The sequence below is a fragment of the Camarhynchus parvulus genome, chromosome 1A, assembly GCF_901933205.1.
Source record: "Camarhynchus parvulus chromosome 1A, STF_HiC, whole genome shotgun sequence".
In the NCBI taxonomy this organism is placed as follows: Eukaryota; Metazoa; Chordata; class Aves; order Passeriformes; family Thraupidae; genus Camarhynchus; species Camarhynchus parvulus.
In genome coordinates, this window is record NC_044586.1 from 19,307,642 (window position 1) to 19,334,146 (window position 26,505).

The 26,505-nt window shown below is 38.6% G+C and overlaps 1 protein-coding gene across 1 annotated transcript in view; it reads left to right on the forward strand.

The window, feature by feature from the left end:
* Positions 1-26,505, forward strand: part of POLR3B (RNA polymerase III subunit B) — a 72,402-nt gene that overhangs the window by 45,142 nt on the left and 755 nt on the right. The window contains exons 21-27 of the mRNA XM_030959647.1: positions 1,553-1,711; positions 3,145-3,262; positions 3,729-3,871; positions 13,677-13,780; positions 14,672-14,838; positions 17,136-17,249; positions 22,318-22,491. Coding sequence (XP_030815507.1) covers positions 1,553-1,711; positions 3,145-3,262; positions 3,729-3,871; positions 13,677-13,780; positions 14,672-14,838; positions 17,136-17,249; positions 22,318-22,491 — 979 coding nt within the window. The remainder of the gene's footprint in view (positions 1-1,552; positions 1,712-3,144; positions 3,263-3,728; positions 3,872-13,676; positions 13,781-14,671; positions 14,839-17,135; positions 17,250-22,317; positions 22,492-26,505) is intronic.

Here is a 26,505-nt window from a genome sequence, read left to right on the forward strand (position 1 = left end):
TAACTTCTGACCTCAAATAAAAAAGGTGTAAATACTTAGCTTAGAGAAAACATAAGGCATGAGTTAATCTGTTCTGTTGGGCTTGCTTTTTTAGTTGTTTACCTGAACATTTGTTCATTACAAACAAAGAGATCTCATTATTTCCACCAGTAACAAAAGCAGTAGATGAAATTAGATTTATGAATGTATTTAGGAAAGGAATAGAACCCGAGGCAGTTTGTGTCTTTGTGAGCTTGGTGTTCTGAGGGAGCAGTAGCAGTATTGCTTACTTTCTGAGAGAAAATAATAGTATTGTCTAAAGCAAAATAATTTAGTGTTCATCCAGAGCTAAATTAATGACCTGCTTACTTAAAAAATTATACCAACTCTGTGGTGCAGTGTATTTTAAGTAAAAGTACATAAGTACCAAAGGGAAGGTTAACTAACAGAGACCCATGTTTGTGTAGATCTAGCTTATCTCACTCTCTCCACGTTTCTTCAGCACTTCATGTCAATGCTGCTGAGGGCTGGAGGGGAGTTGCCTGAAAACTTAGTCTCTCTTCTCTCACTTTTCTCCATAAATTCCTTTAAAAGTAGGCATAGTGCAGTGACCAAGCTGGGTTTAGTTTTGGGTGGCCAAAGTTAGATTCTTCCATCACTTTATTCCCCTGCCTCCCCAAACGCCCTTCCTCCTAGTTGCTAGGCAGCAGTAATAGTATTCCTAGACATGTATCTTTGGCATTAATGTCTGCTGCATTTAATTTATGCGTCCTTTTCTAAAACAACAACAGGCATGATTTAAAAGTGAATGTTTTCTTTTCTGGTAGACTGGTAACATTTACAGGGAGAGCTGTGGTGCATGTCAGGAATTACTTGACATAATCTGAAGATATAGATGTACTGTATGTGGCCACAACCATCTTTCAAATGAGCTAAAACAACCCAGGATTATTAGCAAGCCTTGTTCTTGGCTCTCTGTAATTCTAAATGTGATTAGAGTCTTTAGTATCACGGTTAGTTACTGTACTTAGAGAGAAATTCCACAGATGCTACTTTTCTCATCTAAAATCCACTAATTTTATAACAGTACGTGTAATTTCAGGTGAGGAAAAAAAGGATAATGGGTTGATTATACTAAACACTCAGTACTTTCCTGGGAGACTAGCTGATGCAGCCACAAACATGAGTAAAAGTTCAGGTTTTTTAGAACTCATGAAAGGAAGAGATGTTCCTCTCAGCCTATTACAGTCCTATGTTACATCTTCTTGGAGACCACCAAAATTATTCAAGAGATTTAGTGATTCCAAGAGAAATGATGTGTGCAGAGATACAGAAGCAGATTAGCACAGTTCAGAGTTGGACTGTAGTCCAGCATCTAAAAAAAAAGTGTACATGATCTGATGTTTAAGTTGTGCACCACTAGGTATCTGTGTACAACGTTATGCATATTCAAGCCAATTAATAATCTAACTAATAAAGAATATTTTATATTCCATAGCTCAGATTTTATCCTGGTCATGTGTTATAAAGGATCTTTGAATTCCTAGGCAGATGAGTTTGCATTCCATTCTAGGCTTTGGAAGGTGTCTTGTGTACAAGAATGCCAAGTGTACACTGAAGCGATACACGAATCAGACGTTTGATAAAGTGATGGGGCCGATGCTGGATGCAGCTACCCGTAAACCCATCTGGCGCCACGAGATTTTAGATGCTGATGGTATCTGCTCTCCAGGTAGGTCAAATTGCATGTTCACTCAGGACATGTTCATAGTCAAAGTGGAAATTCGTATTCTGTCAGTATTTCTTGTGCACCTTGTGTTATACTTAGCCTCTTGGGAGTATTTTTGTCTTGAAGACAACAGTATTGTGATGGGAAATTTAAAAAAAAATTACTTCCTGAAAGCAGCATGTTACCAATCATTGGGGGGACTTTTGTACATGAAAAAAGTAGCTTTATATTTAAGTAGAAGAGTGAGATTTTAATAATGTGAATCTACTGAAGCATTAGAATTTGTATTCTTATGTTCCCAAGCTGACAAGCTTTTAATACTGTAGTTTTTCTCTGTTTCTCTGTCATATGCTGTTGTTTTCTTAAGGGTAGAGATAGGCCCCTTATTATTTGGATTTCATGTGTCAAAATCTCCTAACAAGATGTCAATTAGTGCAGTTATTTGAGGAAGTAAAACCTTATGGTTTTAACACTTTAGAAAGATGCTTGGAGAGAGATAAGACAAATAAATAGGAATGTAAAGAAAGGTGTATAACTTTCCAGTGATAATAGATTTGAGGAAAAATCCTCCCATACTGTCATCCTTTAGTTAGAAAATGACTTAATAGACCTGCTAAGATCTAGTAAGAAAGGTGTTTTAAAGGGCATTAAACTTAATTCCATTATAGTACACAATTGGGTCAATTTTGCTCCTTAACACATCACAATGGAGCTTTCAAAGTTAATTAAGAAAAAAAGGCAAGAATCTTCTGAAGTGTTAGGATAGATAGGACTGGGCTGGACTCCAGACTGAGACTGTTCTCAGCATGTAGGTAAAAACCTATTTGAGATAGTTCATGTGGACAGAAGAGACACAGGCTGAAGATCAGTGTTAATTTAGTGGAGGAGGTGGGAGGTAGATACTTGGTGTGCAGTTGTATCATTGGACATCCTCCTGATCTGGTTTTCAATGTAAAGGGGAGGATAAGGGAATGGAGCAGGGAGAAGCTATATATGACATCAGTATCAATAGAAATACGAGAATAAAAGGAGACTGACAGTAGTTTTGCATAGCTCATTGTGGAATGATGGGCTGCCCCAAATTCAGGTGTGAATTTCTAAAATTTGTCAGTTCAGTTATGACAAAGTGTTCCCTGTTAATTTTCTCCATACCTAGAGCATATGACTTCAGATGCTTTTGTGCAGACTTTTGACCCAGGGTATGTTGAATAGCTGTTCTCATAGTGCACCCAGCATGCAAGCAGTTCTGCTTTGGTTTACTAAAGAAAACTGGTTTAGTGATTCCTTTACCATTCAATATTTAGTAAAACAGCAGAACATACTTCTTGGGCATGTTCCTTCCAGTTTGTCTTCCACCTTTTTTTTTAAAGCTTAAAATGTATTTCTGACACAGTCAGATACATTTTCATGGTGCTTTTTTTTCTTGTTCTCTTTAGGTGAAAAAGTAGAAAATAAGCAAGTTCTTGTGAACAAATCTATGCCTACTGTGACCCAGACACCTCTGGAAGGAAGCAGTGTGCCTCAGCAGCCACAGTACAAAGATGTGCCAGTAACGTATGTTGCAATATAATTTCAGAGCTGGGAAAATTGCATGAAGGAAAGTTGTCTGAAAAAATATATTCAGTTCTAGAAAACTCTCTTCTTCAAATATAACTATATTTGACTGTTGTTTGTTGAATTGAAGATCAACAAATTGGTAATATGTGAGGAAGCTTTTGCTGTCAAGAAGAGCCCATGTGAATAAAACCCCATACCTTGTCCTTTACAAGTTCAGCTTAATTCTCTATTAGTTTCTATTGCAACTCTTAAAACTTTTCTTTTCCAGAAACATGCTGTATTCTGGAACTTGTATGTGTATATATATATATATATATATATATATATATAAAATCCTTTCTTCTCATATGTAAGTTCCGTAAAGATTACAGTTTGGTCAGGAGCTTACCAAGACACAGATAGTTGTCTGTAACTCGTGTTTTGTTCATAGAAGTAAAACCAGTGTTTTGGCTTCTTTTACTAGATACAAAGGCGCCACTGATTCTTACATTGAAAAAGTAATGATTTCATCAAATGCAGAGGATGCTTTCTTGATCAAAATGTTGCTGAGGCAAACCAGACGTCCAGAAATTGGAGATAAATTTAGCAGTCGTCATGGGCAGAAAGGTAAAGGACCCATTTAATAAAAATAAATTATTGTTGTATATGCCTACTATACATACATAATGTATGTGTCCATTGATTGGTTCAGATCTTTTATGAATACAGTGGTAGAAGGCCATATGCCTTTTTTTTTTGGTAAGTTCAACTAATTTAGCAGTGATGTTTCTGAAACAAAAACTTGTTAGCAAAAACTACTCTTTGTTGATCTATGAATCTGAAAAATACAGTAGTTTCCCCCAATTCAAACAAGTACAGGGGTTTTGAGGTTTGGTTGGATTTTTTTTTTTAAGTCACAGTTTGTATTCAGGTGATAGATTTGTCAGTGGGTTGTCATAGACTGGGGAGGTTCTGAACAGACAGAAAAGAAGAGAGATGAAATGGGAAGTTTGGAAGTCTGTGCAGGCATTCTACTTTAAAGACAAGACTGCAGGTAGATAACTCAGAGCCATGATGTAAAAGGGAAGCAAATCAGAAACACAACTAGGGGTGCACCAGCAAAGACCAGAAAGAAAGGAAATGTTTTTAAAAATACACCTGGGACATGATCTGGAGCAGCTCTGGATCTTCAGACCAAAACTTGAAAATGAGTGCCCACTTGGAAGCTGCTTGGTGTCATGTAGTTCTCAAGTTTTAATGTTACTTGAAAAATGAAAATCAGGAACCTACATCTATATCTGCTGAAAAACAGCAGTGAACTCCCTTTGACCTGAATATAAAAAAATATGAGTATCAGATCATCCTCTGAATCTCAAAGAGTTGGAAGGTATGCAAAGGGTGTTAAGCAAGAAGTAACTGAAAACAACCTGACCATAACCAACTTAAAAGCATGTTTTGTTCCGATTGGTGTCAGTATGGGACAGGTTTTGATATGTTCTCATCATTCTGTACACTTGGAAAATCAAGATTTGTAGTATTTGAAGCATGACCTTCTGTGTTAGTGTATGTGCCATGCTATTTTACCTGAGTTTTGTTATCTTGTTACATTTTTAGGTCTTATTTTGGCTTGAGAACATAGCTTGGTCTCTTGTCAGATATGATGGAAAGGTAAAGATGTTGATGTTACCAAATCCTTTCCATTGCAGCCCATACACCCCTTGCAGTCCTGTCCGAATAACTCCTGGCCAGGTATAACTGAAGTGAAAGACTGCATGCCTGTCGTGAGATGCAGAGCTAACCACTGTAATCCACATTTCTGTGGTGTCCAGGTTAGGGGATCAGGATGCCTACCTACAGCAGACCTGTCAATCAGAAGAGGTAAAATGGGTGCAGAAGGCAGTAGTTGATCACAGTGACAGCTGTTACCAGATACTGCCTCAAGTTTGTATTATCTATAAGAATAGTCAACCAGCCTTTCTCAGTACATCCAGCTCTCTGAAAGATCGCCTGTAATTCCACTGTGTCTTTCCACGCACCCACAAAACTGTGTTGTTTTTTTTTAAATTTTATTTATTATTTATTTCTTATTATTATAATTACTCTGTATTCTCAGGAAATACTTCTGTTGTTTCTGTTGTTATTAAGGAAGAGAAACTCTTCTGATAAGCATTGAAATGTTTTTCCTGATTGTATTTTCAAGATGGTTTTTGATCTAAAAATACAAAGCTATTCGCACTGAGTTCCCAAGTGATTTGGAAATCAGTACTGTTGAAGGTTTCAAAAAAGTAAAGGAAGCAGCATTACATACTTGACTTTCCTTATAAAACTGAGTCTAGTTCTTGCACTGCAGCTTTATAGGAGAGTTATGATAAGTGAGGGGAGGAAGAGCTTCAGAGGCAACCAGGAGGAGTTGAGCAATTGGAATGTTCAACTGCACCATTCTTCCTTTTCTGAGGGAAGATCCTCCTTCAGGAAGATTTTGTGTAGATTCTCTTTCTAATACTTTTTCAGTCTTATACACAATGAAGTTGTACAGTGCTTAAAAACTTAGGAGCACTGTTAGAGCAATGACTATTTCTTGGTACAGTTTCAGCTTTGTCTAATTAAACCCTTCTCCTAAGTGGTATGCAGTATTTTAGCAGCAAGTTATTTTATAATAATGCAATCAGTACTGTGCAGGACAAATTTTCTTATTAGAATTTAAAAAAAAAGCCTCCAAATTATATTAAAAAAGCTGCTTCATTAATCATGATAAATATTTATGGGGATTTACTTGAAAAATTTAAGTAGGTTAGTTTTTTCTCCTAGTTTGGGCTATTAATGTGCACCAATTGGAATAGTTGAACAGAATGTAAATGAACTTTTTTTCATTCATTTCAAATAATAAAAAGAGTGCCCCACAAATGTAGAACCATGGGTGGGAAAGGAGGAATGACAGAAGGAAACAGAACTCTGTCAGGCAGGTTGCAGTATGGCTTCAGGGTACTGAAGACATTCCATATGACAAAATGCACATAAGACATCTCACAATATAGAGCAAGCAACTACCTGTGGAAATCCCATAGTAATAAAAAGCAATATCCTTAAATGCTGTAGTAAACTGTGAGGGCACCCATAATTACGCCTGGCACTGCATCAGGTTAACAATGGCTGATCACCCTCTATCTGTGCTTGGGACTATAATAATAATACTACTAATAAAGATCCAAACTCATCAATTATTTAGAATGTCACTTTCAGCTTGGTTTTGGAGACATGAGTGGGAACATTGCAACAGTTGTGTTACAGAATTTGAAGGCATGTGTCTGTAGCAGTCCCATACATCAATCTGTACTAATAATCCCTTGTGATCAGGGGAGTGATCATATTCCAAATTACTACATTTTACTAAGACTTACAGCCTTCCTGGCAGTAAACCTCTCAGTTCACTGCCCTGTAGTGCATTATAGAAAAAGACGTTACAGTAAACAGGAGAAAGGAGGAATATGGAGAGGATACATTTGATAGATAATGAGAAAAATAACTGACAAGAACAGTATAGTTCACTGTTTTGCAGTTTAACAATACAATGAAGAAGCCAATACTGACAATAGCAGAACTGGAGAAAAGGCATGAAAAGGAAAGGGAAGACCTCCTTTGACAGCTTTTTAACATAACATCTAGTATCATCCTCTGATATCAAACTGGGGAAGGATCAGTCTTATCAGAAAAATATAGACAATCATGAAACAGAAGTCGTAATACTAATAGTTCAACTTTTTCTATTGAGAGAGAATTTTTAATTCTCTCATCTGGGTCTGAATGTACGCAATTACAACTTCAAGTGTAATTTGTGACTGCTAGCTTTAAGCCTGCCATAGAGCCATTCGAACATATAATGATCTTAAACAAGCAAGTACCTTGGTTCAGTGAGAAGAAGAAAAAGCATATATCTGTCTGTATTGTCAGTCTTTTTTTATGGAATATATTTTTCTAGAAGGCATGCATGGAGATGACATTTGATTTCATGGGATTGTAGTAGTAGTGGGTTTTAAATAATTAAATATGTGCAAAATAAGAGATTGCACAAACCATGTCTCAAACTTTTTGATGGTCTTTTTCCTGTATTCCAAATTGATTTGTATTTCAAAGCTCTGCTTTGTCACTGGAGCAGAAGGAAGCAGAGTAAAGGAATTTTAAAGTGTCTGGGATACAACAGATTAAATCTCACAAACCAGCTTTAGCCTTTTGTTACAGAGAAGCCCTCCATTAAATATGTAGGTAGATTTTGTAGGCCTCTATAATAACACAGATCTATGTCACTGCCTCTGTATTTGCTGCCTTGTTTGTGTCCTCTCACATGTCAGCATGGTATTGGCAAAGGTCGCCGCTTCTGACCTGTCCACGACATGCTCTTTTCACGTGAGTCTGTGTTTTAAGTACACTCCTTCCAAGCTGCCTGTAAAAGGTTGCCTGTCCTTCAAGGCTTCTCAGAAAGAAGTATATAGGGAGAAGGAAAAAAACCCCAAACAAATGAGGGCACCAAGTTGTGTTCTGAAATGCAAATATTTTGCTTTCTTTTCATACTCATCTTCAAACTGGATGTTGCAGTAAGATCTTTGGGGCTGGGACTGTCTCTATAGTCTGTAAAGTTATTAAGCTTCTAGTGTCTCACAAATAAATCCTCTCTGGTAGTTACAGTTTATCCTGAACTGCAGGACTTTGTTCTCACTATGTTGCATCATATATTTTCCAGAAGGATAAAAAAAACTTATTTTGGTTAATTATTTTGTTGTTTTAATCTTGTATTCTTCAAACAAAGTCACTTTTCAAAGCACAGAAGGCAAAAGGATTGTTAAGCTAAAGAAGCTTCATCTGAGTTCCATACAAAGTAAATTATTATATTTCCAGATTTCCTCTTGCTTTGCTACAAGTCACAATGAGGAAAAAGTTGGGCTCCTTTGATGTGAAAAAAAGCAATATAGCACTTCTCTGAAAGAGCATTTCTCAGTCTCTCATGTGAAAAAGGATTAACACCTCTAACAAAGGTCCTGTAGATCACAGAACTAAGCAGCAATACTGAACAGTATTCCTGAGGAGTGGAAAAACTGTATTTAAGCAAGAGATTGTTTGAACTGGCAAACAGAAGCTTTTTAATAGCTGAAGATCTAAGATAAAGGATTAAACCTTTCTGGAGTATCTGCACTTAAACAACTCTAAAGACAAGGAAGCAAGTTTAAATTCATGAAAGATGGTCTTTGTTTTCCTAAATGAACCATGTTCTTTAGTGTCACAACAAAATCCATTCACTGCATTATAAACTACATAAACTTCATGACAATCCCTCTCATCTAGCAAGGTCTGACCTTGCTAACTTTTTGAAATTTTTAATAGTTTGAGCATCTGCTTTCCTAACTTCATAGTGGAGATCAACTTATCTTTTTCCTTTTAATGGGTGCTTGTACAGTACAGATAAGCAGAACATTTAAAATAAAACATTAGTTTCAAATGGCTACTTGTGTAATTTCCCCCCATGTTAAAAGTCAGAATGAGTACTTTATCTCTAATAGAATGTCAGTGGGTTTATAGTAATTAAATGGTTCAAGTGGCATTAAAAAGAATTTGCTCTTAATCGACTACAGGAATGTCGGATGATTAGTAGTTATTAGGCATCAGGGAAGGTAGGGATTTCTTACCATGTTTTTATCTTCAGGGGTTGAATTTGAGAAAATGTCAGAATGCCATTAAAACTTCCCAGACTGTTTTTTTCTGGGTATTTTTAGCAAAACCGCTGTTTAGCTTGCTATCTTAAGAAGAAAATTAGAGCATTTTTAATCTCAAGCAGCAAACAGGTAACCTTCTGACCTTTTCAGTAAATCCTCAACTGAACTTCTGAAATTAGTGTGATTTAGCATTTTATGGCACTGAATAAAAATCTCTAATTCTGTTTCCAAATAGTGTATCCTGAACACACATTTTATTAAGCTCTTGACTCATTCAGCCATGTGTATTTTGTAAAGTTCCTATGGTTATTGTTTTACAATAGCTGCTTCCAGAAGCATTGTAAGGGTTTCAATTAATCAGCTCTTTGTGTGCTTCAGACTATGCAAATTTATCACATCAGACCATTCAGCAGCTCATGGGAAAGCAGTGTACAAACTGTATTGTCTTCTAGCACCTCCTCTCATTTAGAGTGATGTTTTTAATAAGAAAACTAATCAAGTTTACTTATGCATTATTTATCTGTTAATTTTAATTCTGTTCTTTACCTCTTATGTCAAATGGGATGTAGCAAGTGATATGATAGATCAGTGAATGATTCAGTATTGAACAAAGCTTATGTGATGCAGCACTTTTTTCTTCTAGACTTCTTTTATGCCTAGTTAGCCAACACAGTATGTAATTAGAGAGTTTTGAAGCAGCTGTGAATTCGTTGTTCAGCCTTACTAATTTTTGCAAATCTGTCACTTGTCCGTAACATACAGCACTGTGTTACTGCTACAACTTTGCTTAATTATGTGATGTTGTCTTATTTCTCAAGAGTATTTCCAAATTCTGGCAAATCTGGCAAAGCTAAAATAGATGCCTTTAAAGTCAGTTTTAGCGCTTTTACCACCATGTCATTAGAGCGAGTAAACAAGCACGTTTCGTAACGCGCTTCTTTTTATCTTGCTGATAGAAACTGGTATTGCTGCTGCTTCTATTCACGTCATCTCCTTTGCTCTCTAATGTCCCTCCTGCTGGTAGTAATTAGTTTTCTATATTAGGTTGTTTTGATTTATTTGATGATTTTTTTTTCATTTGGCATGTGTGTGTATAGAAGACACCTTATCGTTGCCCGGTGAAAAACTTTCCCATAGTGTTGCGTTCTCTCCCTGCCCCCTCCCAGCTGCCCCCCTTCCCCCTCTGCACCGAACCACACTTTTAGTCTGGCTGTGCTTGTGTTTGTCAGCAAACTGTAAAAGCAGCCCCACGAAAGGTACCAGCTCTGGAAACCTGCGTTTCTCCTGATTAGGAAAAGAAACTCAGACAAAAGTACAGGGATGAGGGGCTCTTTATGCTGCAGTGCCTTGTGGAGGTACATGGGTTTGAGATGCTGTCAGCATTGATGCTGATAGCGTGTGTGGGGCTGGGGGCCATTGTGCATAGTCAGGGGACTGTCATTTATTGGCTGCCATACAATAGCATTGAAAAACACTGCCCATGGCTGTTTTACACTTGCATGTTAAACCACTGTGGATGTCTGATTTAAGGTTACTCTAATTTAAACTGTTACCCTTGCATTAAGCTGCCATGCTTATTAATCCAGGGTTTTTTTTCCTTTTTGATATTGTGGAAGAATTTCTTAGCATTTTCACTGATTTTCTTTCTAAGGCGACATTCTAAAATAGATACACAGAAGTTTCTTTTCTAGAATTTAATTTGTTTTTCAAATGTAAAGAAATTAGCAAGTTGCTAGATGCTTTCTTGTTCAAGCACATAACCATCTTGTTAATCCACGTTAATAACAGATTTTGGTTTTTGTTTTGTCTGCAGCCTTTTCTGGTTGTTAGTACTTGATTCTGGTCCCAGATGAGACACCAGAATGTATAGGTGAGAGCCATTCAGTCCCACTGCAATATAAAATTTAGTCTCAAGTTGTATTACTCAATTCCAGATGCAGCATATAAAAATTGTGAGAGGAAGGGAAGTGAATGAAACCAAATTATTCCATGTGTCCTCTATGAAAGCTGAGGATCAATTTTCATGTGATGTCTAAATCAGTGACAGTTAAGAAATACCTCTAGTAAGGGCCACAGAGCAAAACAGCCTCCTAGTTTGAGTGTGCCTTATTTATGAATATTGTATGGGGTGTAGTTGAGCAGCTCAGTTGTGAAATGCAGTTCATACTTGAACAGAATTTGGAACTTGAGGCTGTTTTAAATCCAGCTTCCTCTCCTCTACTGTTTTATTGGCCAGTTGAAAGTGGTAATTCCACTTACATGGATTAATTCACTTGGTCACTTTTTTACAGCTGTTTGCTTGCCTGGTACTGCTCTGCTGGAAAAAAAAAAAAAAAAAAGTAGTACATTGAGGAGCTTAAAGTGCAGACCTGCGAGCATTAGTCTCCTAAAGAGCTTCTGAAAGCAAGCAATTGCAGAATAAAATCAAGTTTACATTTTGAATTAATTGCACTTACTTACTTTTAGAAGTAGCATTGTATATAGGAAAGGTATCTTTCAGCTTTTTTAACAGTTGAATGAACTTTCTTAAAACACAGGGTAGGAAGAGGCTTCTCTGTCCTCTAAATACACACAGACATGCTATAGATCTGCTACAGGCTCAGCAACTTATTAAAATACAGAAGCTTAGAACTGAGGCTTTATAGCTTTCCCTTTTTTCTTTTTTCCCTTTTTTTTCCCTCTGTAAAATAGAAACTTTATAAATGGCCTAGTAAGCTTCACATTTCTGGATTCTGTCTAAATATTTTGTTTTTAACTTCTAAGCTCATTATGCTGTCTTTGTGTTAACTTGTATTAAAATCTGTCAGCTATGACTGGTCTCATAACCACAGTCAGCGGACCAGAATAAGTTAATTATTTACTTGTGTCACTAGTGCTCTTCATCTAATGAAATGCACAGCTGTGTTAGATCTGCGGTTGGGTGTGTAGGTCCTATTGTTACACAAGTCAGCGGAGGGTAGAAGCCGCTATGATGGAGAGCCCTCAGTTCTTTCTGCTGTTCTGCCTTTCTGTGTCGATTTCATGGATCTTTTATCATTCACTTTCACACAAAACAAACAACACAGTGGCTGTCTGCTATGGGAACCAGCTTGGCATATAAAAGGTTTTCAGAGCCTAAAGTAATTTTAAGTTAGCTGAGATTTAATTCTTGGCTTACAGGTGCCGTGAAGTCCAGATGCAACCAATGCTTTCTTAGATGTTAATGCAAATAAGGCAGAATGTATGCACGATATAACATATAACAGAGTATTAATGTATAGAATTTAAGGCAAAAAAAGCTGTGCAAGGAAGAGACAGTGGGTTGGTTTGAGGGTGGTTTTTTTTTGCTTTGTTTTGTTGTTGTTTTTTTTTTATTTTCAGCAAAAGATTGCTCCTTGGCAGGGAGAGCTGGAAGGATGTTATTGATTTATCACAGTAGAACAATGAAAATTAGTTTCAATAGGTTTAAAAACGAAATACAGCAGCACACACACCCTTGCCCCAGATGGTTTTTTTCTCCTCCCTTCCCCCATACTTACCATTCTCATTCTATTAACTACTGTCCCATACACCTATCCCTGTCTTGCTTGGACAGTGGAAGAGGAGCTCCCTCCTGAGCAGACGCCGATATCCCCCTGTGAACTGGCTGGTCGGGGGATGCCTTTTTAGGGATGTAACCAGTACTCTCAGTCTTCCAGGAGCCCCCTCCACTCCAGGACTATTCCCAAAGCATGCTCTGCCACAGTTGCAGCAGGCTGGTCTCAAATAGCTTGCAGACTTTTTCAGCTCTAAGGGCTTCTGGAAGAAATTGTCCAGCTGAAACAGTAGCTTTGGTTCAAAGGAGTATGGGCTTAAGCAGCTGCATTTTAACACCTGAATTTGAATGTTAGATCTCTTGATGGTTTATAGCTGCAGTATGTTGAACTGCAAAATTCACTATAGAAAGTTATAAGGGTTGGAAGGAAATTTTTGAGATGCATGATGGATATTTAAAATGAGTTTTCATGTTTCTGTTTATTCTTTCTGCAATATTTTTAGAGTTTGGAGGGTTTTCTTTGTTTTATATCCAATACTGATAGAGACTGAAAAAAGCTTCCAAAACTTTTAAAGGGACAGGCTGTGTTCATGGACTGACAAAATAAAAGCAGCCTGTGGAGTGGATTGCACTTTGTAATTCATTGATAGCAGTCTTTACTCTGCAAACAGATGTTACCTGAAAAAAATCTTTGTTATTTTTTATTTGTTTTCCCCTACTTACCCCTGTCAAAGTCCCATTTGATGTGTTTTTATTGACAGTATTTAGCAAAGATACATATGATAAATAAAATTAAAATCAATAATAATTCTGTCTGTCCAAAGGCATAACCTAAGAGGCCAAATTTCTGATTTTTTTTCTTTCTTGAAATTATAGCATCAGCTTTAAAATCTGGGTCTCTCTTGGGTTATTCCAGTCTGATTGGACAGAAGCTTTTAGTTGCTTCTGAAAATAGGATCCAAAGCTTTCTTCCCTAATTTGCTAACTCACAAATCACTGTGAGCATTACATAAGGGTATGCTAATTTTGCCAGTCATGTGACTAGGGCTCTCTTCTAGTCTGCAGGTTGGGAGTACTGGTCATGGTAATGAGTCCGGGTAAAAAGTGATCCATAAGAAAGAGAGGAGGAGGAAAGCACTAAAGAAAATCTGGTGATGAGCGTCAGCCCTGCTGGTGGTTTGCTGTTTTGTGAATTGCAATGTTTTCTCTTCTGCAGGGGTGTGTGGACTGATTGTTCCTCAGGAAGACATGCCATTTTGTGATACAGGGATCTGCCCAGATATCATAATGAATCCTCATGGCTTCCCATCGCGTATGACAGTGAGTGGGGCTACTCCATTCACACAACACTGTTCCCCAAGAGGGAAAGAGAAGGGGATCAGCCACTAAAGACAAAAAAGCTTTAAGTGTGATTTCACTGAGAATATTCTCTAGTCATCATGCCAACACTTGCTCTGCTCTGAGTAGTCAGCCCTCTGTTTCACTGTTCTGAAACATCCTACTGTAAAAGTAGCAGGGTTGCGGACTCTTTGTGCATCATTCCCATTTTGTTCTCTGTCGAGCTAAGAGGGATGCTACTGAATACTTCACTTGTGCCTTTTGTGTTTGAAAATTTCTTGTGCTTCCTTCCCTATTGCCTGTGCCTACTAATCTGACTGGGACAGACTGTGAGGTGAAGGTTGGAGAGGAGCTTCAATTATAGATCCAGACCTGTAAAACTTCTTAAGTTATACACACCTGCCTGGAACTGAGGCGAGTCTTGCACCTGTGCTGCAGAGTCACTGCCTGCTAAACACCTCACTGCCTGGCCTTTCTGTGGGACCTCAGTGCTTCCTTCATACAGCCTCTGATCTTTCTTCCTTTGTTAGCATCTTCCCCTCTATTCCCCCTGCTGCACTGCAGCAAATCAAGTCTCCATGGCTGTTTCTTACAGCACAAGGCCACACGGATCCTGCCCATTTTTCAGATAACTGGAAGAAGTGGAACTGCCTGACTTGGTACCTTAAGGGTGTTCCCAGACCCTGTGATGAGTCCAGTTTTCCCCTTCACACAGGAGTACTCCTGGCTCTTCGGCTGCTTCCACTCCTCCTGTTGCAAGCAATAGCCCAGGCTGCCATCTGGGACACTTTCTCTGACTAACTTGTGCTGTGAGTAATCCAGCAATTTGCTTGTCCCAATGACCAGGCTGCTAACTCTGCTTTTCTTTGACAGGTAGGAAAGTTGATTGAACTCCTTGCTGGAAAGGCTGGGGTGCTCGATGGCAGATTTCACTATGGAACAGCTTTTGGCGGCAGTAAAGTTAAGGATGTGTGTGAAGATCTTATTCGCCATGGTTATAACTACCTAGGGAAGGACTATGTAACATCTGGGATCACTGGGTAAGAATCTGGTCTTTAGATTTAGGTGTTTCAGGAGAGTGAGGAAATCCTGTTGAGGCACATCTGAAAAATCTTCTTATGTCTCAGAGCTCAAGAACTTTCTCTTGTTTGAAAACTGCTCTGTGAGATTGAGAAAAGAGGCTGAAGAGTAGTGTGCATTTTGGGGTTTTTTTCTTAGAAACATTTTGTGGTTCCACATTTTAAAAATTGCTGGTGTATATGTGGATATGTGGCTGTAATGGGAATGGCCCTTGTGGTACATAGAAAAATTTCTCAAGTTTTACTGCCTGGCAAAAAAAAAGCTAAAAACAAGGCTTTCTTGTTGAGAGATAGAAAAAAAATTTCAGATTTCTGTCAACAGAAAGTCTTGCATATGCTTGGAATCAGATAAGCATTTTCATGTTGACTTTAATAGTACTGTAAATATGGATTTGGAGGCAAGCATCTGTTCTTGGGAATATTTTGTGTGTGCTCTTTTTTCATTTTTCCTTTTTTTTTTTCTTTCAATTACACAATGTTTCGGTCTGGCATAATACTCTAATCTGCAAACTTCCTGCTGTGTTGATCAGATTGGCTTCTGAGACACAGAGTTCAAAGAACATAAGATAGTTTAGGAACAGGAAAAGGCCATATGGCTTCACATGCCTGCCCTTCCAAAATGTATCTTAATCCTACCTTCCTGCTATTTTTATTATCCTTCCAGTCCCCTTCTTCTCAAGAAGCAAGTTTAGGTCTCTCTTGCAAGTTTTTTTAATATACTTTTTATTTTAATTGCCTTTCCTACCAACTTATTCCATATGTTGCTTCTCTTTTTGTTTCAGAGATACAATTTTATTTTCCTTATTCACTCCATATTCCATAAATTGTATATCAAGTATCCTGGTGCTTGAAACACTTCCTGTTTGTATATCATGGTAGCTTTTAAAAAAATCTGACTAGTCATGTTTCCTAGGGAGAATAAAATCATCTAGCTGTAAAAATCCCCTGTCCCCAAACTTCAACTTTGAAGGGCCCTATTTAGAGACTTTAAGGATACTGATACTTTTTTCCAAGCAAATTACAGAGGCTTAATCTGTTTGTTATGAAATTTGAAGGCAGATTTCATAAGAATGTGAAAGTTTGCGGATTTCAAATGTCTAATGAAGTTTCGTTATTTTCTTCAATAGCCAGCTTTTGGAATAACACCGCATAATGTCAGTAATGACTCTGAAAGGGTGTAATACTGTTGTCTCTTGCTTGTTTTTACCTTGCATTTTACCTTTTTTTTTTCTTTTCCCTCAAACAAATTGTGGCCATGTTGAGTCTGTCAGTGTTAACTCCGGTCATTCTTAGTGCTGTAGGTGGTAGCTGGGGGAAGGCAGTAGCTGGGAAACGACTGAGTGCTTTTCACTGGTTGCTTTCTGATCCTTAGGTGCTTACACTCTTCTTACAGTTAGGGGTGTTTTAAACACAGAAATCTTGACCCATACTCCAGCTCACAGAATGGAGTAACACCCTCTGTACTGCTCGCAGATGTTCTCAAGCTGATGAAAGTGCCTAAATACAGTTCTCAAGAGCCCTTTACCCAGCTCATCTGAGCCCCCAGGGCCAGCCAGGGCAGCAGTCTTTGTCCCTTGGATGCAGCTGCTGGGCAGTGCTGCCAGGGCAGCTGTGCTGATGCACAGCCACTTAAGGAGGGCTTTCACCCATCTGGGCCTTGGGTTGTGCCTCAGGGTGTTGTGCAAGGAGAATTAGTGGATGAGGACACTGTCAGGCTCACAGTGTGCCAGTGCTAAGCGATTCTTGCAAATGCAAATTCTTAAAATGCTCCTACAAAAAGGATGTTTTGAGCATTTATGCTGGATGAATTTGTTTACATATATGCTTACCTTTATGAAGGAATGTAAACAGAAATACCCTAAGTCACTCTTCAGAGTCTGAGACATTTACCGTCCTTCCTGGCCATGGAAGTTGAAACACTCCTGTACAGATACAGAGGAGGGACTTCCCATGTTACAGGTGACAGAGGTACCTGCAACTGTAGCAGCATGTCTGCACAATATAAGAGTTCAGGAGCTTGTTCCTTGCTGCAGTGGAGACAGCAGCATGTGGTGTTGGCAGTGTACTGCCTCTGTGTTCAGAAGATTTCCCTGAAAGAGGTTTCAGACTGGTGGCCCAGAAAGCCCAAACACATTTTTCTAGGATTCATTATTTTCAAATTGTTTCACATTTCTCCTGTACATGACACCCTTGCCTCTCTTAAGGTAGATGTGTGCTAACTGTGGTTTTCGGTTTCGCTTTGCTTTTTATTCTTTCAGGGAGCCTTTGGAAGCATATATCTATTTTGGTCCCGTGTATTACCAGAAACTGAAGCACATGGTGTTGGATAAAATGCATGCAAGAGCTCGAGGACCCAGAGCAGTGCTCACCAGGTATTATTACAAGCTGAATACAAAATTCTTGTGTGCATACAGAAGTATGCCCAGCTGACTGATTGCTATAAAACTGAGCCTTTTTACCTTGTCGTACTTGGCATGAAATGCTCTGAACTGTTATTACATTGTTGCAGACTAAAAACTCTTGACAGTAGACTGTGGCGAGAGGTTGTTCTGAAGGTTCAGGTGTGCTCTATGTGGTTCAAAACTTGAGTTTGCTTCTCAAACTACTGCTAGCAGCTGGTAAAAACATCATCTCTGATTGACCGTACACACTGTGGGCCCTTCCTGTCAAATTGCTCATATCATAGGTATTTTAAGAGGTTTGTTAGGTATTTTAGCTCATATTGTAGGTAATTTTCTTTAACAAAATCAGTTATGAGTAGAAGGAAGACATTTTAAAGTATGGTCTAATATTTCAACATACTTTGGGAAACCCTTTGGGGAAATTGAAGCCTCCTGGTTTTACTGGTGCTACTTACTTTTTCTCCTTTTAGCCAAGGTCTCTGTCTCCTTGCCCTCATGTTCGAAGTTTCTGATATTCTTTGCTCACGAAAAAGAGTTTAGTGGCACAGGCTTTGCTTTGGGGATGCTTCTAAGGTATCATTTAGTTCACCTCTCTCCATCACAATAGGATTATTTACTGAAACTTGCCAGAAAATTAAATTCCAGCTAATCTTAGAAGATTATTCCAAATGTCTTTTGCCAGTCTCTCTGGGCTATTATGTAGACCCTTATACCTCACCTCCTGCATGGTGGCACCTTTTTTTTTGACTAGTCACAACTTGTACTTATTCTGACTGTAGCAATCTTTGTACTCTTTGTAAGATGTAAGCACAGGAATGTCTATCCCTTACTCTTCCCTATAACAAATATGATTTGTATTCTTTAATTCTTCATTTATTTTTATGCCTCTAATCATGTGAAGATCCACCACTCTTGCTTTGCCTGGCTGCACAACAGCTCTTAGTAAAGTGTGGCTTCTACCTATTGATGTGCTGTTAGAGAAAGGAGGGGCAGGTCTCTGCTGTACTGGATACAGAGGTGTCTTCCTCTTTGGCTTTTCATTGCTTATTTTCTATGCCCTTTTGCTTTCCAACCTCACACTGTCTATAGAACAAACTTGTGCTTTCCATGGAAATAAATGCCAGTAGTTGAACTGGGAAAGAAATCGTGAAAAGATTTTGTAACTCTTGTCTGAACTTTTTCATCAACCACATTGAGAAAAGGAGGTGTAGCACAACCACAGCTGCTTGCCTGTATGAACATAAATGATATTCCCAAATAATAGGCTGTCTGTCCTATTTTCTGTTCTTCAGTGTGTTAAGCATTATATTGGTCCTTCACATGAAAGTGAAAACTCTATCTTAGCTAACAGTACAGAGAATTTACTGGAACTCCTGGCTTACCCAAATCCCTTGATCTGCCTTTGTATTGCCTCCCCAACTTCTCAGCTGTTCAGAGACGCTGAATTAAATGAAACCTTAGTACCAAGTCAGTGTAATGTTTATATGTAAAGATGAAGTTTGTGTGATTTCCCCCATCATTTCCTTTCTGCAAATTCGTTGTTCAGTCAGTAGCATCATGCTGTTTAACTAGGGCTCCTTATTTGACTTTCAGGAAAACTAGTGGATGTTCAATTTATGCTGCCTCTTGACTAGTCTTTCAGCAATTTTCTTTTTTCTCCTGAAATAATTAAACATTTGTTACTGCCATTGCCTCTGCTGAGAGAGTCGGCATTGCCAGCTTTCATATTCGCTGTTGTTTTATCATCATTGCACTTCCTGGAGAGTAGATTGCTTCTAACATTCTTTTTTTATTTTAAAAGTAATCCTGTAACAGCTTCCAATGTGGAATTTGGCTGTCATTATCTTGAAATGCATTTTATTGTATATCAAATGTACCCTGAGTGACAGAGCATAGCTGTATTTCCATCTGGAATAAGGCAGAATACTTGAGCTTCTTGATCATCACTGATTCTAGCTATTGTTCTGATTAAAACAAGACTTTGCAAAATTGCTAAGCAGCACTCTTTGTCAGCCATGGTCAAACCCACCAGGATGTTGCCCTCTGGACTGGTACTGGAAGTGAAATGCAATCCTTAATTTCAATGCCATGGGTAGTTGACAATGTATGAGACAGTTCTATATGTGGTGTTGCTCAGATACCCAGTCCTGCTGAATCTTTTTAATAGAAAACCTGCTTTTAATTTTTCTTACAAGAGAGCAACGTAAGCTTTCTGCTTGCAGAGTTGTTTTGATGGACATTGTCAGAGCTGCCACCTCTGTGTCTTTGGACCTGTCAGATGTGCCAGGTCCTGTTGTGCTGCAGGGGAGCAATGGGACAAATAATGCTCAGGGCTCCCCTCTGTGCTCTGGGGCTCTGCGAGCATGGGATGCCCTCCTCCTTCAAGCAGGGTTTTTAGGTAATGTTCCACTTCTTGGAGATCAGTGTTTCAGCAAACAACTCCATTCAAACTAGTCACTTGTTCTCCCTAGCAGGCACAAAGGAGATCTGCTGAGACCATGGAGGCAGACTTATTTCCCCCACTGGCCAGTGAAACAAAGTATAAGACCATTCAGCTGAACCCACTGTTCTTGCAGAAAATGCAGAATTAATGTCAATAAATTCTTAATGTGCTTAAAAACACTGAAGTTAATTGTTTTATGCTTTTTTGTTCTAAAAGCAACAGTTGTATTGAATGAAGTTCACTTATTTAAAGCATCACTGCATTTTATTTAGCATTTGAGGATTTTGGGAACTTACATATTTCCTTAATATTAAAAATATCTCTTCTTCATGATATTCCTAATCTTATTTTAAAGAGTCTGCTTTGTTTTCTGATGTTATATTTAGAATAAAGAAAGAAGGTAGTCGCCCAGGGCAACAGCTGCAGTGTACATGTGTGTAGTGGGAAAGGGGAAGCACAGATGCTTTATAAGTACTGTTTTAACATTTTAAACAACTTTTTATATGAAGAATTTTAAAACTTGTGTGAGCTGGAAGAATAATCTGATAATCTTAGGAAGCAGAAGATAGACTCATTTCAAAGTTCAATATTCAATCTCAATATTGAAATTTCTGGTACTTCAGAGAAGACTACTTTTTACGTAGGTGGAATTTTGTTTTTATTTCTTTCAATGAGGTCAGAGACAGTGGGAGTGAAACTTGACAGCTAAAGGTTCAAGTTGGATTTTTTTTTATTTGGGGAGCTTTTTGTAATTTTTTTAATGGAATTTCATCTGCCTTAAAAATGTTCACCCTGGATCTGTTGGAAGACCTATGGCATATCTAGGCATGGCGTTGAGGCCCCATACTGCTTCCAGAGGTTTTATCTTGCCATAATTGGGGTGAGAATTTATTTGGGCTCACATTTGTAAAACTGTTTTATCCTGAACAACAGCACCAGGTGAAACCTCTGAAAGCAGACTTGTGTATTAAATAATATTATAGAAATCAGTTCATAAAAACAGCTCGGGCACTTCTAGCACCATAGCAAATACCTGATTCCTTGGAGGTCCAAACTGCTTTTAAAATCTGCCTCTTGGCACTTCACAAGAGAAACTGCATTCACCACAGGGTTAGCCTTTAAAACAGCATCTGAACAGTGATGGTGCCATCATCTGGGGAGGGGGCCCTGGGGAGTTTAATCAGGATGTAAACAACTTCTATCCATTCTCCCAACAGTGGGAAAAACAGAAGGTTTTATGAATGAAAAGGACAATTTGAATTACAAGCAGATTCGTTTTAAGGTTCCAGTGTGGTCAGAGTAAGAGAAACTACTTGCCCCTAAAAACAAATAAAATTTGCATCTTTAGAAGGTGTTTTGGTCTGGTAATTAGGCTTAGTTTTTACATGTTACAAACGATTATTAGATGTTGAAGGCTTTTATAACTCCTTTCCTGTGATTTGCAGCAAGTTGGCGAAATCTTTAGTAAGCTTAAAAAATTCAGTTGTTAGAAATAATAGAAACAAAATATACTCCAAAAGTAATGGGCCAGATCTGTCATTGAATATTTTAGGTGGATTACACTGCTACAAGTGTCAGAAATAGCACATAAACATGAGGTTTCAGGGAGCTCAGTAACTTCTTTTAAATTCCTTCTCCTTGCCGTCATGTTTCAGGGAATATACCAAGATGGAAATATTCATTAAAATGCATGCAGTATATTAGTGCTGTAGGAATTCAGGATTGTTTTTGTTTCATAGTTTGCTCTGATATTTGCAACCTAAGTACTGCATCATTATACGGGTATGTGAGAGTAGAACTGATACTATGAACTTGCAGAATGACAAACAAGAGGTTAAAAGTTTTGATTGTGTCCAACAAAAAGATTGTCTTATGCAATCTTAATGTTAGATTATATACGGTACCTTATTTTTTTACTTCAAAATCTTTAATGTATACTTGATTGCTTTATTAAAATTTTCCTCTAGCACCATAAGGACAGGAAGTCTCCTCAGACAATAAATAAGAGTTTGACTTGTGTAGAGCAACCTATAGAACACAAAAATCAGTCTATTAACCATCATACATGAAAAAAGTAAACTGGATAAATGTTACTTAAAAAAATAGCATTTCAATAATGAGTTAGCAATATATATATACTACTCATTTGCTGACTTATTTGGGTGTTCTCTCACAGATCAGAACCATCCTTATTTTAGAAATTAGTCTTAGCTGTAGTTCAGCTGAATCATTAGGTTGATGATTGATTCATTAAGTGCTGAATATCGTTTCATTTTGCTAGCTACAAACGATAATGTTTCATCAAGAAAAATGCCAAATCTGTGTCCAGGTTGTCTTGGATACTCTTAGACATCTTTTTGTTTTCACTTATTCATCTGCATTCTGAGACGTAAAGAGCTGTGGCCTGGTGCTGCAGTTGCCACTTACAGAACTGCGTCATATTGCAGGTACAGGAGCAGCACATTTGTGAGATCAGCAGCTCTGGTTTGTAATGTCCATCAACCCTGTGTTGTTCCTACAGTTTGAAGACAGCCTAGAGTCATAGAATGTATGTTTTGGAGTACTTACTACATTTCTCAAATATTTATTTCAAAGGCAACCCACTGAAGGTCGATCCCGTGACGGTGGTTTACGTCTTGGAGAGATGGAACGGGATTGTTTGATAGGTTATGGAGCCAGCATGCTTTTGTTGGAGAGACTGATGATTTCAAGTGATGCCTTCGAAGTGGATGTTTGTGGCCAGTGTGGCTTGCTAGGGTACTCTGGATGGTAAGTTGTCAAGTGTCTGTGTGTAACAGAACCTTGCCCTTGGTTGCAGTGCTTCTCGGTTTTCAAGAGCTCACAGGCACCAATTAACAATCTCATGCGCTTTAATCAAAAAGTTCAAATTTGGCATTTGGGAAAATGGTGACAGGGGATTGTTCTTTACTGTTGTCTGATTGAAATTAGGACTGAATTGAGTGTGTGGTCAATGGGCCAGGGTTCTCTCCTGTTGTGGGGGCACAGGTGTTCTCTTTCACAGCCAAGCTGTTCCCTTCAGTCATTCTGCTGACCTTCCATTCCAGTGCTGACCTTCTGTCCCACCCTTGCAAGAGACTACTAAGCACCCAATCCCATATATCATCTGTATTTTGAAATGAGAACAGCAGTGTCAGTGTACTTGACGGTTCTGCCAGCAGAAATGAGGATACTGGCTAGGCTACTCACACATCTTCTTGCTACAGTGCCATGTTGAACCTCACAAGGCTGAAGAGTGAGAGTGGGCACAGAAGAATAGGAGAAGAAAGCAATACCTACTGCTTTCTTGTTCTCTAGCTACAGTGTTCGTAATCCCATGCATTTGGTTTTCTTTGGCTGTTCCCCTCCCAAATGCCTTTTGCTTTGTAATCTTGTGAAACAGAGAGTTCCTCCTCAAAGCATCAGGAGGATGCAAAGCAAAGTGCACTGCAAAGCAAGTGCACTGATCCCATGTTGGAGCTTGAGAGACGAGCAGCTGCCTTGTGGAAAGCCTGTTTGGAAATCCAGTTGGCTTCTGCCTGAATGCCTTGTCTCTAGGAAACTTCTCTCTAGACCAGCTAATGGTCTTGCTGGTTTACTCTGAGACCTAACACAGTACTGAGCTGGTCTCCTGAAAACAAACTGGTTTTTAATGTAGGGGAAGCATAAAACTAAATGAAAAAGCTGTGTGTAATTCACCACGTGTAACTGGATTTTACTTAACTGTCTCTTCTCTCCAGCAATTTTGAGATGTTAGATTTAAAGTTGTCCTGTAGCATGCTGAAAATACCCACTCTTATTGGAAGATAAACAAACTTCTCTTTATAGTCTTAGAGGTCTCTGAGGAAGATGTTTTGCTTTGACCTGGTTTTGTTTTAGGCAAGCAAAAAACAGACTTCTGAGACCAACAGGAGTTTGAGATACAATGTTCTTGCAAGCTTTGCAAAAACAGGTGACCTGAAATACCATGACTAAGGGAAGAAAAAATAAATGGTGCACATTCAAGTTAAAAGGTACTCTAATATTTATGTTGGGAAAAGATAGAGAATTAAAAGGAGGAGGAAAAAGATTAATTTCTAAACCTCAAAAAAACACAGTTGGAAACTTAAGACGTCTTGGATATCAGCATGAATTTAATGGGAGGGGCAGGAAATTGGACTTCATTCACTTCAGTGTCTCAAGTGTGATTTTTCTGTGATGTAATGAAGTAGGAAAGTAAGGTGTATTCTCAGTTTGTAGATGTGTAAAGGTGACAGCTACTGTTTCTGCCCTTGGTCAGACCTTTCTTCTGAAGCATGTGGCTTCTGGCCAGAAACCAAGCACCGCCTTTGTCTGCTCACAGCAGCAGCAGCTCTGCTCCTGGGGAAGCAGATGTTCAGAGAGGTGGGTAAACACGTGTAATCCAGAGGAGAGATGAGACCTTCTCTGGGCATCCTGAAATCGGTGATTTTCAGCTAGACATGGTCGTGCTGGCTCTTGTGCCATAACACTTTTTGAAAGTCCTATTTTTCTTGAGGGTGTGTTCAGTGTACGTAAGAGGGGAGGCTTTTTTCTGACCCAGGTCTCAAAACTACTGCAAATGCAAATAACAATTGTAGGAAGTAATGTGAAAGGAAGGACATGCCATAAGTCAAAGAAGCAACCACTTCTAACTGTGTAAAGCACTGCCCTTAAAAAATCTCACAGGCAGATGTAGCTCAATTATTTTTTCAATAAGACCTTGACTTTGAGAGCCGTCCTTGAAGATTTTCAGAGTCCACAGAAAGTACCTTGAAGAAAATTGGGAATTTGAACTTTAGAAGTAATACTACATTTTATTTTTAAGGTGTTGCTAATACAATTAATTTTTTGAAGTTCGTAGCAAAGTTAACTAACTCCTTAAATAATTGTGAAAGAAGCTACTGTCTCAGACAGAGCCAGACATTCTTGCAATCTGATTCTGTGAAAAGCTATCTGATGTGTGAGAGTAATCAATAAGAGAGCTTCTGCTGAATTTTTATACTGTGTCTGCCAGTATCTGAGGTAAGTGGCCCTATAATGAGCATCACAGTAGAGACGAAGTCATTAAGAGAAACTTCCAAGTGGGCCTTTTCAGTGACTCAGGCATTAAGAAGACATTACTGCAAGAAACCTTTTAGAAACATTGTGGCTGGCATTAGGGGCACTTGTCTTATGGAAGATGAGCCCTTCCTCTCAGATAAGGACTAGCCCCTTGGTATGTTTTTCTGCAAGATAGTAGCAGCAGATCAGTGTTGGGGCCTGAACTGGTATTTTCACAGGGGAGGGCAACTCTTGTGGCAGTGATAGAATTTGTCCCTGTAAAAAATGTGGTTGAAACTTACTATGATTTACATGGGTTTATGCAGATTTTCCGACTTAGCTGTTGGACAGGTGCTTAGGAGCAGAACTGCACTGAATGCAATGAGCAAAGTTTGGTCCTTTTTTGATGATAAGTTATTCTGATCTCTCAGGTATTTGCATTTTAAACTATACATGAAGAAAAATTTTATTTCTGGTCCAGATCCAGCCTTGAATGGTACAGTTGCCTTTTTCTGACCAGTTTAGTGTCAATTCTAATACTAAATGGTCTTTAATGTACTTGTTTCTGTGATCTCTGACAGAGTTTTGTGCTTATTGCCCCTTTCTGGGTGGTCCCTATCGACTACAAAGCAGGCCCAGAATGGTGTAGCTTTGAGCCTAGGTGCAGTGAGTAGTCTCTGCTCCACAGTCCCTAGGAGGTGTAATCAGATGCCAGACGTGTGCTCATAGCAGAGAAGTTGTGTCTCATAAGGCTTCCAGGGCCTGCAAGGAATTCTGTCCCTCCTATAGAAAGCAATTGCTTGCTTTGCCATTGCTGGAGAACGGCTCCCATTGAGGTCACTTCCTCCCACCATAAAATGTACCTATCCCTACAAATAGGGACTAGGGGAGTAGTTATAAACCTGCATTGACTGTGAGCCTTATTGTGTACCATGGAAGCCTGCAGGACTTTTGCTAATTCCTCCTTAATTGGATCTTCAGACTATTATGACTTTATGGCAGAAATACAAATTTGAAACACAGGAACAAAAAAAAAGGATCTTTCTTAGACCATTAGGAAGTGCTGAGTCACTCTGTGTTCCCAAAGGAGTGGCTTTCTCAACTGTCCAAAACCAGAAAATTTAATATACAGGAGAATGAAGAAATAGGGAGGTTGGAAATGGGTTTTTATAAGAAATATTTTCTACCACCACTGAATTTGAGTCCAAATACTGTAAAGATGGCTGACTAGCCTATTTATTCCTTATATAGTCACAGTTACATCTATTTGGCAAAAAATCCCTTTCTCTCTGAATTTTAAGATCATTAGAGCAAAGAGCACAAAGAATATGTGTTAAAGCAATTTTACTGAGTTTCTATGCTGACTAAAGTTTACAGATGTAAGATGAGAAGGGCCTCTTTTCTGGAAAGTGTAATGATTTGAGACATTATAGGGTGCAATTGCATATTAAAAACCTTCTTTCTTCCTGGCTCTTCTTTTTGTGACATACATGTAGCATGGAAATTGGACCATTAACCATTTTTTCAGAAGCACTTGGCTTTGTTCACCTCCTTTCTGTCACTGTGCAGTGCTGAATTTGTTGACATTTATGTGAGTGCTGAAGAAGCAGAAGTCAGTCCTGTTAGCTCCGGAGCACTGTGTGATTGCCCTCCTAGAAAAGTGAAGGTTTAACATTAAGTTCCTATTGATTGTTTAAGGACTTTAAAGCTATGACTTAAGCACTAAAATGTGTCTCAAGCATTTGG